Genomic DNA, 18,844 nt, shown 5'->3' with positions numbered 1-18,844 from the left:
AAGGATTAGGCAAGGTAGTGGGTTGAGTCTGGGAAGGTATTACCCAGACAAATACATTTGTTGGAAGGTAATGGTTTCCACCCACCCATTTGGTTTCCCAGATACACGTATCTCACACACTTACACAACATCCCCCATACACACATACATTTACCTCTGTCTCTTAAAATATCCACTCAAAAGAAAATAACCCCGATTTTGTTTGCATTACTGCTTATACTCCTCAAGAGCTCAGGAACATTAACTGTTCTAAAAGCTCAAATAGATATAAATAAAAGAGATCAAAAAGGGTCACCGCAGGGCCAGTCGCCACAACCAATGCAAACGAAACCTAATTGGTTGTTATCAGATAGGTAATGCATCTGAACACTGGAGTCACTGCCTACCTCTTGCTTTTGAGTATATTTACCAGTGAGACATGAAGGACAATCCACATATTTAGGACTCCTGGTACTGGACTCAAATTGAGCAGTTTTGCATGTCAGAACCTGAAGCTTGTTCTGGGTCAATGACTGGTCAACAGCTGTTTTGAGACACGCATCACAGAGAGGGAGCTCAAGGCATTCATCTGTCAACCAATCACAGCCACAGGTGCACCACGGCCAATTAAACGTGGAGGAGAGAGAGAGTGAGACAGAAAGCAAGAGAAAAAGTGAAAAGAGAAGAAAAAGAAAGCGTGAGAGACAGGGGTAAAGAGTGCCTGTGAGGGACAGAAGAAAAGAAACATAAATAGAAAAGGAGTCACAAGGTAAGAAGGAGGGGAGAGAGAGGTGAGAAAGAGAGAGTGAGTAACAGAAGCACAGAGCATGTGGCGTGCAGACAGAAGAGAAGAGAGAAAGAGAACGCTCTCTCACCCCATCTTCACAGAGAGCAGCTAATGAACTAAGAGAGCGAGAGACGGCACGTATAAAACAAGCGATCTGCTACCTGAGGAAACTTTCTGACACCTACAAGACCATCAGAGAACATCATTGGGTTGCACACAGAAAAAAAGAGCCCAGCTGGAAGACACGCTTCTCTCATGGAGAATAACGTAAATGGGAGACTGACAGGACACTCTTTTGACCTCTGCGCTGACACCTTTTATGATGGAAAGGCACTTTAATGGATTTCTGATGATTTCCTGTGACAGTTTTCTGTCAGTTTTGAGTTTGGAAGATTCAGGTAAGAACGTTTGACTTTTTTATTTTTTAATAACTGTGAAGTTTTTTTCTTTACCTGTATGTAAGACTCAACTGTGATTACCTAAACAAGCAACTAAATGAGGCAAACATGATAAGATAAATGGCGGTCTGTTTGTGTTAGATTTTACATCTTCGTTTTGGGTGAACCAGAAACATTTGCCTTTTAAATTATGCAAATGACAAATAAAATTCATGAATATGAATGAGCACAGACTTATCTGCACTGAATTGAGACAGGGCTCATGGTGTATCAGTACAAAGCTTTTCTGCTTGAGTGAATTTTCCCTTTTTTTCTGCGTTTGATCACATCTACAGATGAGAGTAATAGCCATGACCTGAACCAAAACACTGGAAAAGTGACAACCAAATCACGCTGATATCCTCCGACTGTGTAGAACTGCTATTTATTTTTTATAAAATATTTTTGAATAATTTATCATATATTAATAATAATACAAATTAATAATATACAAATATATATATATATATATATATATATATATATATATATATATATATATATGTGTGTGTGTGTGTGTGTGTGTGTGTGTGTGTGTATGTGTGTGTGTGTGTGTGTAAAGAAAAAAATGTCAGAAAATCTGCACACAAATTTAAGCCAACAAAAAAGAAAAAATCTAAAGCAAATAAATAGAGACAATACTTACACTGATTAAGGAAAATTACTTGTCAACAGGTGTTTTATTATTATTATTATTATTTAGAAAAGGTGCTATTTAAACTAAAGCTACTGCATTAGATCGTTTGTCTTTATAACCAGGTGTTATAATCCCAAAATTTTCATTGAACTGCATTTTGGTGAAATTTCTTGTATCGAAATGTATTCACAATAAATCAGAATAAAGCAGTTATTTTAATCAGTGACCCCTGGTCCTGAACCTTGTGCCCTTTACTAAATCTAAACCTCCACAGAGACCATTCCAAAACAGCTCAGCCCCACTGACAGGTTTAAGTTAAACCTTCATACTTATTTTTTCTATGTTTTCATATGATTCACATACAAAACCACCAACACGTAAAATCTTTACATTTTCTCATGAGATTGGGTTGGACCATTAACATCAGCCATATGAAGTACATATTGCACACAGTGCTCTGAAATGAGCATAAGTTTTAGAAACCATAGCAACTAACTCAACACACCCCCACACACACATACAGACACACACAGTGTCCAACACTGGGTGCAGTGCCAGCTTAATCTTCCCCTCCGCTCCCTCACCCCCTAACCTCTGTCACGCTGTTGTTGCTGTGCACACAGCTGGTCAAAAACACACATTTAGGTTGTCATTTCCTCTAAAGATGGACACTCAGTGGAGCGGATCCAACAGAGCCACACTTGTGAAACAAGACAGGTGGCTGTAATGGAGTCCAGGCTGTTTAGCACCCGTTGGCTCGAGACACGTAAACAGCCTTCAAAGAAATGCTCTGACAACATGTCAGCATTCACATGAAATATATATGAATCCCACACCTCTGCTCAGCATCTGCAGAACAGTGATCATTCATCCAATGTTCATCCAATGATCCATTGAGGAAACTTTTGACATGCCATCTGCCCTGAAAAGTTATGGTTCTCTTCACGCAATTGGGTAAGAAATACAGGCGATTAAATTCTTAGATACCATCTGGCACTGAAATCCACAGGTTGGTTGCTATGGTACTGTGGACGGCAAGTGGGTGGACTTTTTATTATATTGCCCACCCTACCCCCATACCTACCAGCCCCCTCCTTCCATTGTTTAGTGTAATATACATAATTATGCTACATGTCTGAAGAATTTCTTGAGAGGTGTAGGAAGTAGATCAGTATGCTATTTCAGGCCCTTGGTGACGACTGTCAAATGCCCCTCAGCACTGTGGGTTGTGAACAGATTACATCATTACCATATGCTTGAGTGTGAAATACATTGGTTAACTACAATATCTAAAAATACACATGGAACTTCAGCTGTGTGGAGAGACCGAGGTCAGGGCTGAGGTCAGGAATAAACAAAACACAACCAGTAAATGATTTGCATGGTGGCCAAATAGGACAGTTTTTTTTTTTTTTTGACCGATTTTTGCCAAGAAGGATATGCGCCAAGACAAAGTCAGTCTTCGGCCAAGATTAGCATTGTCTTCGAACAACAGTCATGTTGAACACTGTACAATCCTATAGAAATTTGAGATGGCAGTATGTTTTATTTTTTTTCATTAAAAAAATAAAACTTGTATGCAGTGATATAATTAATTATTCAATCAGAGTTATACAAAAATAAATTAATATAACAAAGACATATTTTTGAATGAATACACAATGAATCAGATTCACTACAATGAATCAGACTTTCCAGCACTACATCAGAGAGAGAAAAGATAATTTAGGATCCACTTAAATGAATCAGATTAACTACAATGAATTTCAGCGTTATAAGAAAGAGAGGGTCATTTAGGATTTACTAAAATGAACTAGATTTTCCAAAGCTACATATGAGAGAGAGTCCACTTAGATAAGCATGTTTGAATATTCCCTTAGCTCAGACAAATTAAAAAATGACCACAGGCATGAGTGGATACGTTTAAATTGGGGCTCTACCGAGGGTGCTTCTTTTGAACTTAGTTAGAGTTAAAACAGCTGAATCTAAATCCTGGTTAAAAGGGCAACTCACATTATTGGGTGCCAGGTCTGTAAATCTACTGAGAAGCTGAGATCAAGCAGGAAAAGGTCAATCATTTCATATAAGCCACTTGGCTCCATCTGGCACAAAGCCGAGGGGGATGTAAATACCTGGCGCTGGGAAATGTTGAAGCTGGGGTATTTGATAGTAATCGGACCATGGTGAAGAGGGTCTGATGTGAGTGTTTGAGTGCGAAAGAGAACAATTCACTCATTCAAGTGCCAAACTGGCAGATGATTCCTAGCTCGCAGCAGGTGACACTCTCATGGAGTAAAGCGGAAAGTGAGGCTGTGATGAAGAGGTTCAGAGTTGGTAAAAGAAAAAGAAAGAATGCATGTCATAAATGTAGCCCCAAAATATGATGATCCCCTTGCAAGGGAACCTCTTCCTAATATATATTTATATCGAAAAGTTCCAATTTAAACTTTATAAGAACAGTAAGCTTAATATTATAAAGAAAATATGTTTTAACCCAAATTCAGTAATTGGCTTTTTTATTTCATTTGTAAGTTATTAAAATATTATTATAAAATATTAATATTAGAAAATATTTGTAATGAAACGTTCTATTGATTTGACAGTGTTTTTTTTTTTAATGATGGATTAAAAAAGTTTTAAATTCAGTTCAGATTTATTTTTCACGGTAAATAATTCTGACATTAACATTTAATCCATTTATAAATATTGAATAAATATTGTAATAAATTTTGCTTAGACATTTCCAAAAAATTTTAAATAAATTACTTAAAAAAAAATTAACATTCAGATTTGTTTTCCTTTCTCTCTGTTTTTTTTTTTTTTTTTTGCACCACTTTGCAGCCCCCTAAACCTCTACCTTAGAAAATGAACAATTTATTCAGTTTTGGCAGACAATAACATGACAAAACATTCATGATTATTATCAGAAAAAATATGTTTTAAATGATTTAATTACAAAAACCTACCTGATTAAAAACTAATTGTTTTTAAATTGTTTTTACAAGAAATGCATTTTATTAAGCCAATTTACAAGCCCATTTACTGGAAATATTCACACAGAAACTGCCAACATTTAAGATGAAATCCACAGAGATTGTAAATCATCAGTCCCTCAGAGCTGGAAACTATGATCTGGAGCCTGCTGTTCCTCAGACCGATTCCAGTCCATATCATATCTAATCTTCTCCTGCCATCAGAATAATTATTTTAAAGTGGCTTTGTCCCCTCATTTCTCTCTCTCTCTCTTTCTTTTTCTCCATCTCAGACCTTCTAATTGACAATCTGAGGGCGCTGTCTGATGGAGTGTGACCTTGCACTAATCACAGCTTCATTGGGTCCACCGAACTGTTGAGTTTGTTCACAAACCTAATAATATTTCACCATGTGGGTGCCAACAAAATGCCTCTAATTGGTATAGTGGAGATCTTTGTTTGCCAACGCTAATAGATTTGCAAAACATAATGCATTCGTTATGTCTATAACATCCCTCCCAGCACAGCTAAACATATAAAACCTAAATTGTTCACAAAAGGGCTGAACTGTGCTCGTTCTCTTTCAAATCTCAATTGTGTGCTGAATGCTAATTGGCCAAATGAGACAGCGAGATTGTGAAAGGGGTTCTAGATAAGCCAGCAGTTGATCTAAAAGACTTGAGCCATGAAAATCAATGACCAAGATCTCACAGTGGGGCAATTGTCATGAGGCACAAATGGTGGATGCAGTACATTAGACTGTCTGTGTTCATATATCTGTCAGTTTGAAATGAACTGCAGTTGAAATCTTATCGCGGTCTGCGTTGGGATGATGCCATTTAACAAAGTGACTGACTGGTGACAGCTTTGGTCGATTACGTCAGAAGCAAGTCACTTTAATTTTCAGAGCGCTTTATAGATTTACAGATTGTGTAAAAGGCTAATAAAACTTAAAACTACTAATCTTTAATTTTTATTTCAATTAAAATATTTTACAGATTATTTCATACCCTACCAAGACAGACACACACATGGTTAAAAATTGTTGCAATTTGCTCCCTTGTGACCTGATCCTCTGTTTTTCACATGCCTCTTGCACATACAAACACACACACACACAAAAACACACTTAATACGTGATCGCCTCCTTTAACACAGATCATTGCCTCACCTCCCTCTGGAGCTTTTATTGTTGATGTGAATGTCTGCCCATTTATCTCTCCTCTTGCACGCTCAATGTTTTCCTGTAGAGCCTCACGGCTATAAATCTTCAAAAAGACATTCAGCCACACAAAGGCCATCACCTGATCTGCCACATCTCAAGACTTCTCATGAATCAAACCATTTAAAGGTGAAAAAAACTTTTCTGTCAAGCTTTTTCCAGAACCCAGACATAAAAAAAGATGACCAGCTCAAATCTGCCAAATCTCAGAAAAAAATAAAAATAAAATAAAAAAATTATAATACAGAAAGAAGAAAGGCAGTAATGACCTTGATCACTCTTCATTGTTGCCGTTATGGAGCCACACACATGCATGCACACACACACACACACACACACACACACACACACACACACACACACACACACACACACGTTACTATAACCTAACACTTGGTAAAGCCTGTAAGTATTTGTACAGATTTAGAAATTGTCCCCAAAATATGGTTAACTATGTACACACAAATGCACAAAATTAAGCGTGAAACTCCTGAAAAGTCTGTAAAATGTCTAAATATAGTTTAAAACTGTGACTTTATAATTTTATAACAATAAACATTAAATAACTGAACTTAAACAACAGTGTTGCAAATTTAACCTAAAGTATCCTTATATTTCCAATAAAAAAATATTAGTTTAATCTTTTTTTTTCCTTGCAATAATTTGGGTAACAGTTTTGAATGGTAGAACCCATTGAATGCAGTCTGCACTACAATAGCTGTACAGACTGAATAAAAGGAAGACAATATTTCCCAATATGTTTCCCATCATGCTGCATGTCGGGTGTCACAGATACATTTTTGGTAACAGTAACAGCACAACCCAAAAGTATTAAATGTGGGACAAAGCTAAACATTACAACTTTAATCATTCAGATTTGAATAATGTATTTACTATGACAATCAATATACTGTACAAACATATGAGACACATTTGATGTGTTTAAAAAAATACTAGAATTTAATCTAGCATAACTAAACATGGAATTTTTCACTAGAAGTCAATGGCCACCAACATGTACTGTACTTGTGAAAAGTGCAGAACAAAAACATTTTCAGAAGGTCAGAGAACGTGAAGCCTCTAAAGGGCACTTCCGCTAAAGAGACTGATTTTAAATCATTGCACCTGTAATGAAACGACCTTTCTGCATAAACTTAATCCAAATAAAGCGTCTCATATTGGCCTCGGTAGCTTCATATGAGCAGAATCAAACAGTTCATGCTTGAAGGTGTAGCGTAATGAGATGCAACCTTCCGAGTCCTTCTGCTCTAGGGTGAACGTCATTGTGACAATGGCATTTCAAACTTCCTAATGAAATTATTCTAGGCGTCCTCTGTCAAGAAGCCTTCGCGACGGGATGTTCTGGGACAGGGGTGAGATGGCTGGTTGTGTTATCCGTGTGCCTTGTATGAAACGTTCCGGTCTGACAGACTTACACCGGGGTGTGTTAGTGACTTTTTATTCTTTTCCCTGCTGTTCCCATTACCCAAGGATGTCCTGCCTGGGATGACATTTACAAGCAGAACGCAGGGTACGAGAGGCATGGGGATAGATTACCAGACTGACAACTGCCAGTGGCACACTGTGTTTTTTAACCTTTGTACTATGGGAGATTAAAGAGTCACCACTTAGTGATTTTTAGATTTCTGCTAATACCCTCACAATGATGGAGTATGCGATCCATGCAACGAGAAGATCGTGTGGCACATGGCCACAGCCTGAACAGCATATCAATTCGACACTTCTACAAATCAACTGAATTGAATTTATGTAATGCAAGACACTACTACCAAAACCATTGTTTTTTATGTACTTGTCAGTTGTGAGATTTTGGGCTTTTCATAACATGTTTCAGACTAGTGGAAAGAAAACATTCAAAGCACATGTTTAAACTTTATTTATTTGTGCATGTAGATTTCAATTATAGTACATATTTTTAAAGGTAAAAGTATTGTGATTTCTGTTTGTTATTTTTTTAAAATCCTATTCAACTTTGGTGTCTTGCTTTAAATTAAATGTCCACCAATTTGTTTTCAGAAAACTTAATATAAAATAAAATTAACTAATAGTGTAAAATAGTGCATTCTATGTTTTCTAAGTTTTCTGCTACAAATGCCTATAAAATTCAACTTAATTTATTAATGATAATGAAATATATATCAAATATATATACTGTAGGTGGTATTTCAAAATCTGATCATTAATAACATATTATTTCTGTAAATATATCAAATGCTGTGTTTATGGCAACAGGTTTATTAGTAATTTATGCTGACAATTAAAGTAATATTATATAAAAAAACTACACAAACAGCTATTTTTTTTTTTTTTTTTTATCCTACTTCCCTGATTTCAAACTGGAGTTACATTTAATGTCAAGTGATGTTTAATAGGGGTTGAATTGGACCTTAAAAGGCTTCTCAATTCAATCCGGAATAGGGCACAACTTCTCTAACTACTAGACCTCTATAAGAAGCTGTGGGGGAAGAAAAGATGACACCCACCTGAGAGGAGTTTTTTCTAATTGAACATTTTCATTAGCTACCATGGGGGATGTGAACTGGAATGGGTTTGATTGGGTTTTTATTTATGTACAAGCTCACAAGTGCCTCCTGTCTTTATTGTGGTAGACACACACACACACACACACACACACACACACACACATTTTCATTAGCACACACACACACACACACACACACACACACACACACTGGAGGTTGTCATGGCAACTTTCACCTGTTGTTGCGAGAGGGGAGAATTTCAAACAGTCCGTTATCACAGAAGCAGAGCATCCTCTGATCCCATACTCCAACATGTCACACAGAGAATAAAGAAACCGAGGCAAATTGCACAATGACAACCAATCTGACAAAAAGTCAATATTTGGTGCAACTCATTTATACTGACCCAAAAATAAATTGATTTCATGAAATATTATACGCCTTTGTGCCTCTTCAAATACTAATTCCAGAATGACACAATGATATCATCAGCTATTAAACAAGAAATTAAACCTGCAGTTATAGAGAAAATGTTAGAGAAAAAATGTGTAAAAAGATATTTTAAACTTAGTGATGAGGTACGACAACTGCAGCAAATCAGTTTCAGTAGATTTTAGCTTGTGTGTGAAACCAGGCAACCTTATGACAGCAAAGCTTAATAATTCAAGGGTGTCAAACTCAATCTCAAATGTGTCTTTTTTATAACTTTTTGATCACATCTAAGTCATGTGAATTGCTGATGATGGCTATATATAAAGCATAACGAGAAGATTCAATTATCACCTCTCTTCTCTTTCAGATTAGATGAACGAAGTGTGAACTCTTTCAACATGGCTGCTGTTGACAAAAAGAGCCGACTTTATCCCACACACTTCCAGAATGTGATTACAACACTCTCAGATTCCAAACAAGTCAGCATGCTCCACAAACCCCGAAAAACCTGCCTGATCGTGACGTTTTCAAGGTATGAACTTTGACTTGCGAGCTAGATGAAGTCGGAGAAACAAACATCTGAACACATTTACATCACATAAAATGACAACATTTTGTTTTGCATTCGATGGCAAATGGAGATAGACTCAGTTTCTGTCGAAAAATAAGAAGACATATGACAGCATTTGCAAGCATTCTGCATATAAACGACTGTGAAATGAGGGCGCTTGTTCATATTTATGGACTCTTGTCATATTTCCTGTCTTAGTAACATGTGGGCAAGAACACAAACACGTATTAGTATACATTACACACACAAAGACACATTCATCTCTAAAAACAAACTTTCCATCTCACAGATGTTAAATCCGGGCTGGCAGCTGAACTTCAGGGCATCATGGTCAATGTGACGCCCAGTATAGACCCAGCGGCGGCCCACGAGAGGTACAACTACCTCGCGTTGATATGTGGCGTGCCTCTCATCCTCATCATAATTTTGGGCAACGTCCTTGTGTGCCTCAGTGTGTTTACTGAACGCTCCCTTAAAACCGCAACTAACTACTTCATCGTCAGTTTGGCTGTGGCTGACCTCCTGCTGGCCGTGCTGGTCCTCCCGCTCTACGTCTACTCTGAGGTGAGCACCAATGGCCAATGAGAGATGGTCTAAACTCCTCCTCTATGTTTCAGACTTCTATCTAAATTTGTCATTTAGATGATGCTTTTACCTACGCTACTCTTACTACTGGAACAGTCTGACTGGAGCAATTAGGGTTAAGTGTCCCTTTCAAGGCCAGATTGATGAGATGGAATGAACTGGCCATATTGAGCTTATTGTCTCCCCAATCATTTATCTTTTTTATAAACTTTGAAAATATTTCAGTAGGAGATGCTGGTACATTAAGCATTGAGAGCTACAGAATTTCTGAGAATTCATGAGTCATTCGATGTCATATGATGTTGAATGTAATTATTGCTCATTGAAGTGTTAATAGTGGACAAGTGCAATATGCTTGAAATGAATAAGCAGAATATGACTGAAATCAATAACTGAGTCATTCAGATCGCTACATTGTATCAAACAGCTAGACTACTAGTCTAACATAAATGAAATTTAAAATGAGTGTGTCACTACAGTAGTTCTGTTTAACATGTTGGACGTGTCTGTCAATGTTTAAATGAAGCCTATGGCACCGGTGATTTTTTTACAGATCAACTTTTCGATTATCGACTTTAAAATCAGCAAGAAAGACTGAGTAAAGTATTTTTTCCATATGTAATTCAACAAGAAAAGAATGTAGGCAGCCACTTTTGGACTGATCTGACTGGACTGTGAAACGAGGTCCGTGTGACAGGTTTGCAGTGGTGGGGTTGAAAAATAAGATGCTTGGTGATGTCAAGTCATTTAAAAGGCAGATCTATTTATTTACAGTTGATAAAAGATTATTAAGACAAAGGATCTTTTCTCAGTGCATATATCAGTGAATCATTCACAATAACCCAAGGAACATGCATTAAGAAATATTTAGGATCATTTTTTGATTAAATGTTGACTTTATGCCATTTTGTGGTTCGTTTTTGGGAAAATATTTCTAACATCTCATGGTGTGAATTGTTGTCTTTGATGTTTATGTTTGTGAAGTGAATCTTGATGCAGTGCATTATTTCCCTAAGAGACTTCCTTTCTCTATTGTATGGTTAGTTTGAATTAACAAAGGATTTGAATGAATTCAAATTTTGTCAAGACTATAGAGTGATAAACACCTACAATCTGCTCCCAAAAGATTTCTGAAGATGTAATTAAATATGACATTGGATGTCAATTTAAAGAATATCTCACTCCAAAATGTTTAAAAAAGAAATCTGAAATATTTAATATTCATATTTTTATATTTTATGTTTGTATTTTTGTAATATTTAGATATTTTGAATGATTTTGCATGAGTATATTGGTATTTATGTTTGCATTGATGCCCCTATCAGGAATAGATGAGTGTGTCCTGTAGTCTTACTCTCTCTCTCTCTCTCTCTCTCTCTCTCTCTCTCTCTCTCTCTCTCTCTCTCTCTCTCTCACTGTGTGTGTGTTTTAGTTTCTGGGAGGCATGTGGACTCTGAGTATGTACATCTGTGATGCCCTAATGACTATGGATGTGATGCTCTGCACTGCTTCCATTTTGAATCTATGTGCAATTAGTGTGGACAGGTAAGACACACACACACACACACGCACACACACACCTGCTCACCTACCACTCTCAATTAAAAATAGCTCAAAATCTCCTAAAAAATGAACAGGGTAAGAAATCACTTACAGTGTGTTCTGTTGAAACTGCATGTCACTAAATATAACAAAAAAAAAATCAACATAAAAAAGCTCACATATTATGGGTGTAAATTAATTAGTAACTCTTTCCTCATTACTTAAAAATAACGTTTACATGTTACCTTTCCACCACAAATTTCATGCTTTGGAATGACTCATAAGTATGACATAAAAAGTTGAAAAAGTAAAAATGATTATATAAATAGGTAAAATTATGGCATAAAGACCATTATGATAAAGGAAGTCCGAATTATGAGATAAAAAATTAAAATTGTGACAAACAATTATGAAAAAAGTAAATAAAAATTATGAACTAAAAAGTCAAAACTGTAACAAAAACAATTACATTTTTTTTTTAATTATGACTTGTCATGTACCATGATTTTTTAAAAAAAAATTTTTTTTTTTTGGTAGAAATGGCCTTTACAACTTCAACAATGCAAACAGAATTTGACTTCTTATGCCATAATTAATAATGACTTATATCTCACTTATGACTTACTGTCTCAAACAGTATCTTCAGCTTTATCTCATAATTATGACTTCATATCTCATAACTTTAACCTTTAATCTCATAATTATTCATCTGTATCTCATTTACCAAAGCATGTATTTTTTGCCCTTCCACGAAGCTTCAATACGGCAAAAAGAAAGAAACCAAATAATTTGTCCAGCCAGATCTACATGTTTATTGTGGTAGTCCTAAACTTCTTGGATTAATTTTTTTTATGTTTTTTAAGGTTTTTTTTTTTTTTTTTTTACATTCAGCAGGTCTGTTTTGTGCCTCTCTTAGCGTTCACCCAGTGAATCTTAAATCGGTGGTTATGTGTGATTGGCATCCAGTGGGATGCTAATGAAACCACAACGTGGAGCTGAATTTCATTATTTACACAGTGCACCAAGCATCACCGATTCACATAAACAATATGAAACAACATCAAGAGGTCCCAGACCAAGCCAAAGCAGGGTCAGTCCGTCTTTGACGAATACTAAAACAAAAGCAAGCTTGTCTCTGAACATGAAAACAAAGGTTTGGGGTCGAAAGGGTGTAGATGATTGAAAAGATGAATCAGACTTATGAGGCCTCATGCAATTTAAAATGATTGCGCTAGAATCTTCCACTGTCTCAGCGGGTCACTGTGATTAACAAACACAAACACAAAACATGGTTTAAAGAGTTGTCAATCATGATTTTTCGCATAAACATAAGCTTTTAGAAATAACCCAAAGTAACTGCAATAAAAGCAGACAAATAAAGGTAGTTCAAAGAGATAGTTCATCCAAGAATTAAAAATACTGTTATCATATGCATATGTTGCTACAATCCTGTGTGAATTTCTTTCTTTGCTGGGACTCAAAAGAAGACATTTTTTAAGAATTTTTCAACTGTTTTTCTTCATACAAAGAAAGTCAGTGGGGACCAAAACAACACTGGACACTTATACATTATTCAAAATATCTTCTTTTGAGTTTCAAAGAATAATAGTGTTGAGCCCACCTTGTTGAGAACCCACCACTGAGTTGATTCTAGTTTTTGTTGTCCTAGTTTGAGTAGGAGACAGTTATTAATGTCTTTTTATCTTAATATTATGTTGTAACTTATTTATATCTTTTTACACGTGACGTGGATTCGTCTGTACTCTGAAAAATTGGAAAAGAATCCAAGTTTGATTCTGAGTCCACCCTAAGCCCGTCCAAGATCATTCGAACAGTAATTGAAGTCTAAGTCCAAGTCCTGAGTCCAAGTATCCTAACTCTAAAGAATACTGGAATGTATACAGATTTGAAACCTTCATCTTATCAATGAGTAAAGCCAAAATTAAACTTGAAGTATACCTGGGCCTTATGGTCTGTTCACACAAAGCACGAAAAATGATAATGATAACTCTAACTATAAAGTTGCAGTAGTCACAATACTTCTATGAGAATAGGGAATTTAACGCCACAACTGTAAAGATAACGACACAAGGGAACAATATCATTGGAATCACTTTCAGAAGCTTTTTTAGCTAATGAACAATAAAAATGCTGACAGCCAATTGGAATCCATTCTGCTTTAAAGAGCTGGAACTTTTAAAGCAGCAACAAATCTGCAGAGCACGCTTTTAACAGAATGTTATCATCCATTGGTGTACACGCCAATATGCTTATGATTATAATTATCTTTATAGGTGTCAGTGGAACTTTCACATATTTTATGAAAACTTTCTCTGTTACAGGTACATTGCAGTAGTGGTCCCTCTGAAGTACAACAGGAACCAGTTTAGTATTCGTCAGCTAGCCTTGATCACAGCCACCTGGGTGCTTTCCCTGGGCGTAGCCAGTCCTGTCATATTTGGCTTGAACCAGGTGCCAAACAGGAACCCTCATGTGTGTAAGTTGGAGGACAACCAGTTTGTGGTCTACTCCTCCATCTGCTCATTCTTCGTCCCCTGCCCTGTCATGCTCCTCCTGTATTACTGGATGTTCAGGGGACTAAAGCGATGGAGCTCTGGCCGTAGCCGGTCACACCTCCACCGGCCACCCAGAGGGCGTAGGAGCCTGTCTTTGCGACTAGGAGCAGCTCTACAGAAGGAGAAGGGACAGGGAAGGGAGAAAGTAGTGTACCTCATGCCTGCAGGTCTTAGTCCGACATCTCTTACCGCTACCCCGAATACTCCAATCTCCCCAGCCAGCCCGGTTACCCTTCCCACAGACGAGCTGGCAGAAGGTCAGATGCCGGCAGCAGAGAGTGACCCCATGACCAACCAGATGGACAGTGTATCAGACGCAGAGAACCCTGAGCGAGCCACTGAGGATGACAACGGCCGGGAGAACGGTGTGGGGAAGAGCCATCGGTCTCATGCGGGACGACGCCACAGCAAGAGCAACAGGGTGAGCGGACGGGAGCGGAAGGCGATGAAGGTGCTGCCCGTGGTTGTGGGTATGTATCTGTTCAATTTAAATTGTTGGTGTTGTGCTTTTCACAACATCAGTTTCTAAAGCAGATTTATGTGCATTTTAAGCTGCATATTAAAATTCTATTTTAAAATCGTATTTAATATTGTAAATGTTTTTTGTGTTTCTTTGAAAATATTCAATTTTAATAAATCATGATCAGCAATTTCCTTTTGGTTGAGCAAGGAATTTTTGCTTAAGGGGTTAATGCAAGTTCTGTCATCATTTACTCACTTTCATGCTCTTCTGTATGCAAAAAGAGAAAATCAGCATATATGGAATTGGCATAGATGCTTGAAAACATCTTGGGGGCATCATGAACATTCTCCTAAACGTCTCTGTTTGTGTTCCACAAGTTCATACTATTTGAAATAAGACAGTGTTGAGTGAATTATGACACAATTTTTTTTATGGAACTGTCTTTTTAAGATGAACAAATGCTGGTGGGCAGCCATGCTGTTCTTTTCAATCAAGTGTCTTGCCATGATCTGAGGTTTTTAAAATCAAGACTGTGCAGGTATACATCAGTAGATACAATGTGTATTTGAATGTTAATTTGTGAAGTTAATGAATCAAGTCATGAATAAATGCATGAGCAGAAATTAGAACTAAATGACAGCCATCAGGTTGTCAAGTATGATGAAAGCACTGCTAAAATGTCACGTTCTGCAATATATAAAAAACTTTCCATGGTTTGATGTGACACCTGCTGCTTTTGGATTATTAACATGACAATTGCTTTCTAACAGAAGTCCTTTCAAGTATAAAATATATAAAGCTGTTTCCAGGGCAATGAAAGCACTGTGATTCTAACCGTATGGTCACCATTGTTTCCCGTACCTCATACAGACTGAAATCTTGGTGTGAAATCAGCATGCTGCAATACAATAGTATAAATGAAAAAAAAAAAAAAATACAAAAGCCAAATAAAAAGGTAACTGACACTATTATGGAAGTGCCCAGAAGAAACGAAACAGGCACATCGAGTTAGATACAGTTTGCTCTTTTTCCAGCCTGTAGTCTATTCAATCATGCACATGAAAGGGTTGGAAGAATTACCAATGTAAGGATAAACATAAACTCCTAACATGATTGTCTCCTCCCCAGGTGTGTTTCTGGCCTGCTGGACTCCTTTCTTCGTGGTCCATGTGACGAAGGCGTTGTGTGAGTCATGTGACATTGGGCCGATGCTGATCAGTGTGGTCACGTGGCTTGGTTATGTGAACAGTGCTGTAAACCCTATCATCTACACTGCCTTCAATGTGGAGTTCAGGAAAGTCTTTCACAAACTGCTTTGCTGTCGCTCATGAGGCCAAATGCTCTATTTAGCACAAATCTAAATTCATGATGAATCATTGAATAATTCAAACAATAATGATTTAAAAAAACTCCTTCAAGATCTGAGCCCACAATGGTCTTGGAATTGTTTAAGAAATTAAACATTAAAAAACAACAGATTTCTGAAAGGAATAAAGGACACACACAGCGCAGTGGAATGTACCATTGAGGAACACTTCTGATGCCTTAGTTATCTGAACATTTTCTTGTAAAATTACTGCTTGAACACTACAGTAGATAACAGAATACTGTTGATTTCATAGCCCAGAGGCATAAAATATGTGAAAACAGTCATCTGTGTTTGATATGTGATTGGTATCAGTGTTATTTATTTATTTATTTATTTTTTAATGATTTTTTTTCCCCTTCCTTTTTTTTTTTTTTTTTTTTAAGTGTTGGTTCCTTTGAATAGAAATGCAGAATGAACAGGCCGTTTTTTCATGGTTGAAGAGCAAGCTGACACATTTAGATCACAAGCTATGTTTGGAATGGCATACTAGCATACTGCATACTAAGCAGTATATTTAGTATGATGCCTAAAAAAATGTATGCAATATATGGAATGATAAACACATTTAAACATGTTTACTTTAAATACAATTCAGTTATCATCTTGTATATGGTTATTGTGCACTTTTATTTCAAGTATTCGTGTTAATGTATTCTAAGCCGAGAAATTTGCATACTTTACCCAGTATGCATATTATATACTAGAATACGGCTAAACTATATACTAGAAATTTGTTGTCTACTACAAGTATAGTAGTATGCTTATACTATTCTGAACACAGCCATTGATTCTGAAAGGTGCATGTGGTGAGATCGTTTATTAATTTTTGTCTGTTTGTTTGCTGTAAAAACCATGTAAACATAGGCAGGCATGTTTATTTTCTTATGTCACCTTTAGTTAGAAAAAATGATGTTAAGAAGTTAATTCTGTGGCCTCATACAAAGAAGAAAATGTGCCAGCTAATGTGCCGCAGGGGTTGTATATACAGTTACCAAAATCATTGGATGCCTTTCTCTGCCCTAGTGCTCACAGTCTGCCAATTTAGTTTTAATTGCAAGTGTGATTCACAAAATGTGTACTGTAGATGTGCTCAGCAGTGACTGATAATAAAACTGCATAATAGCACGGGGGATCGAGGGTATTATCTGGGGTGGATTATATTAATTGTGCTTCTAAGAATCAGTATTGTAAAGAGACTTATGGAATGAGTATTGCTGTTCTTGTAAAGGATCATCAGTGCATCTGTCACTTTATGGAGATTTATGTGCTTTATTGCTTAAATTGTATAAATACTATATATGCAGTGGGCTTCATAATTCTGAGACCACACTGACAATCCGGGATTTGAACCTATGATTTATGAAATTCATCTTAACTTTACATTGTAATGGTAATACAGTATAATTTGAGAGAAAAAAATAATAATAACAAAAATAGAAAATTACCAAATGGAAGACTTTCAATTGGGTCTCATCCTTTTGGCCCGATGCAAATATATATACAGTACGCTACAGTTTTAAAGTTTGGGGTTAGTAATCATTTTTATTAATAGTTTTATTCAGCAAGGACACATTCAATTGATCAAAAGTGATAGTAAAGACTTTTTTAAAGTTACAAAAGTAACTTTCAAATAAATGCTAATCTGAATTTAAGAATCCTGGAAAAATTGTATAATAGTTTTCAAAGTAAATAATAATCAACATAAACATTTTTAATGATATTGTTGTCACATCCTTGGACTTTTATGTTGTGTTTTTACTCTCCATGTGCTGGCCCAGATTCGGACATCTAGTTTTGTACACACAAACTATGCCAATAAAGTACATTAAACTGAATAGAAAATCAGACTTAAAACTCACCTCAGTTGTCCTGATTAGTGCATCCTGTTCTCCTGTCCTTGTTAATCATCCTCGATACATTTTGCTCATTTATTTGCATATCTTTATAAAGGCGCCTTCACGGTTTCTGTCTACTGATATCGTAGTCCAGAGGAAGGGTATTGATGAATGCGGTTTGAAATTGGCCCCTACGCATCACATGGCCCAGGTGTGATCATTTTATTTAATCCTGCCTGTGCCTCTCCTGTTATTAAATGAACCTTTCTGTGGATTATTTGTTATAAATTTTACAAGGGTCATGAAATTTGCCCCATTTTGAATACATTCTGTTTTTTTTGCCTGACATTTTAGCAGTTAAAAGGTGCACATCATAGAAGACAATGTGCCAGAATCCGATTTGATATTATTGGGCCCACTCCTTTCATAACTGTTGGAGAAAGGGTAAACTGGTTAATTGTAAGCGTTTGCTTTTTTGCGCTATTTTCATCTTCCATGGATTTTTAAAATTTATACTTTGTGTTGACGTCACATCATAGAAGACAATGTCCGAATTGATGACGTGGCAATGGATTATAGGTCACAATTTGTGACGTGCCAAATGTCGGTGTCTATTAAATTATTCATGAGACTGTGTGTTCTTATCCTATGAGAAGACGCTTCGCTTAATTATCAACAACAGCGTGTTGATTTGCTATGACAGACGTTTCAGACTGAGATGACATGACGCATATTAACTGAGAGAAACGCTCATGGGTCAAAGAAGAGTGTTTGTTTTTGCTTTGTAATAAGAGTTCAGCACAAACATGATTAATTCACTTGGTGAGCATAACCGTATTTACAGCTCTGTGACACAACCCTTAAAAAGGCTTCTATAAACGCCACAGAAAAAGCCTTAAAAGTTCTTAGGGGTACAACAGCGCATTCATATAT

At 36.5% G+C, this 18,844-nt stretch overlaps 1 protein-coding gene across 1 annotated transcript; it reads left to right on the top strand.

Moving 5' to 3' along the window:
- The first annotated feature begins 244 nt into the window (after window positions 1-244).
- On the top strand, window positions 245-17,819 carry drd4-rs (dopamine receptor D4 related sequence). Its single transcript, XM_042741551.1, has 6 exons — window positions 245-1,164; window positions 9,338-9,502; window positions 9,831-10,105; window positions 11,559-11,671; window positions 14,011-14,714; window positions 15,836-17,819. Exons 3-6 carry the CDS (start codon window positions 9,869-9,871, stop codon window positions 16,036-16,038), a joined length of 1,257 nt encoding a protein of 418 aa, XP_042597485.1. The 5' UTR covers window positions 245-1,164; window positions 9,338-9,502; window positions 9,831-9,868; the 3' UTR covers window positions 16,039-17,819.
- The last annotated feature ends 1,025 nt before the right edge of the window (window positions 17,820-18,844 follow it).

The sequence above is a fragment of the Cyprinus carpio genome, chromosome A4 (genome assembly GCF_018340385.1).
Source record: "Cyprinus carpio isolate SPL01 chromosome A4, ASM1834038v1, whole genome shotgun sequence".
NCBI lineage: Eukaryota > Metazoa > Chordata > Actinopteri > Cypriniformes > Cyprinidae > Cyprinus > Cyprinus carpio.
This window is presented reverse-complemented; position numbering and strand designations above follow the sequence as displayed.

Excerpts from the sequence above, each read along its gene's own strand:
- drd4-rs (XM_042741551.1), top strand. The coding sequence starts at position 9,869 with ATGGTCAATGTGACGCCCAGTATAGACCCAGCGGCGGCCCACGAGAGG. Across the intron at positions 10,106-11,558 it reads CGCTCTACGTCTACTCTGAG|TTTCTGGGAGGCATGTGGAC; the intron begins GTGAGCACCAAT and ends TGTGTGTTTTAG. Across the intron at positions 11,672-14,010 it reads TGTGCAATTAGTGTGGACAG|GTACATTGCAGTAGTGGTCC; the intron begins GTAAGACACACA and ends TCTCTGTTACAG.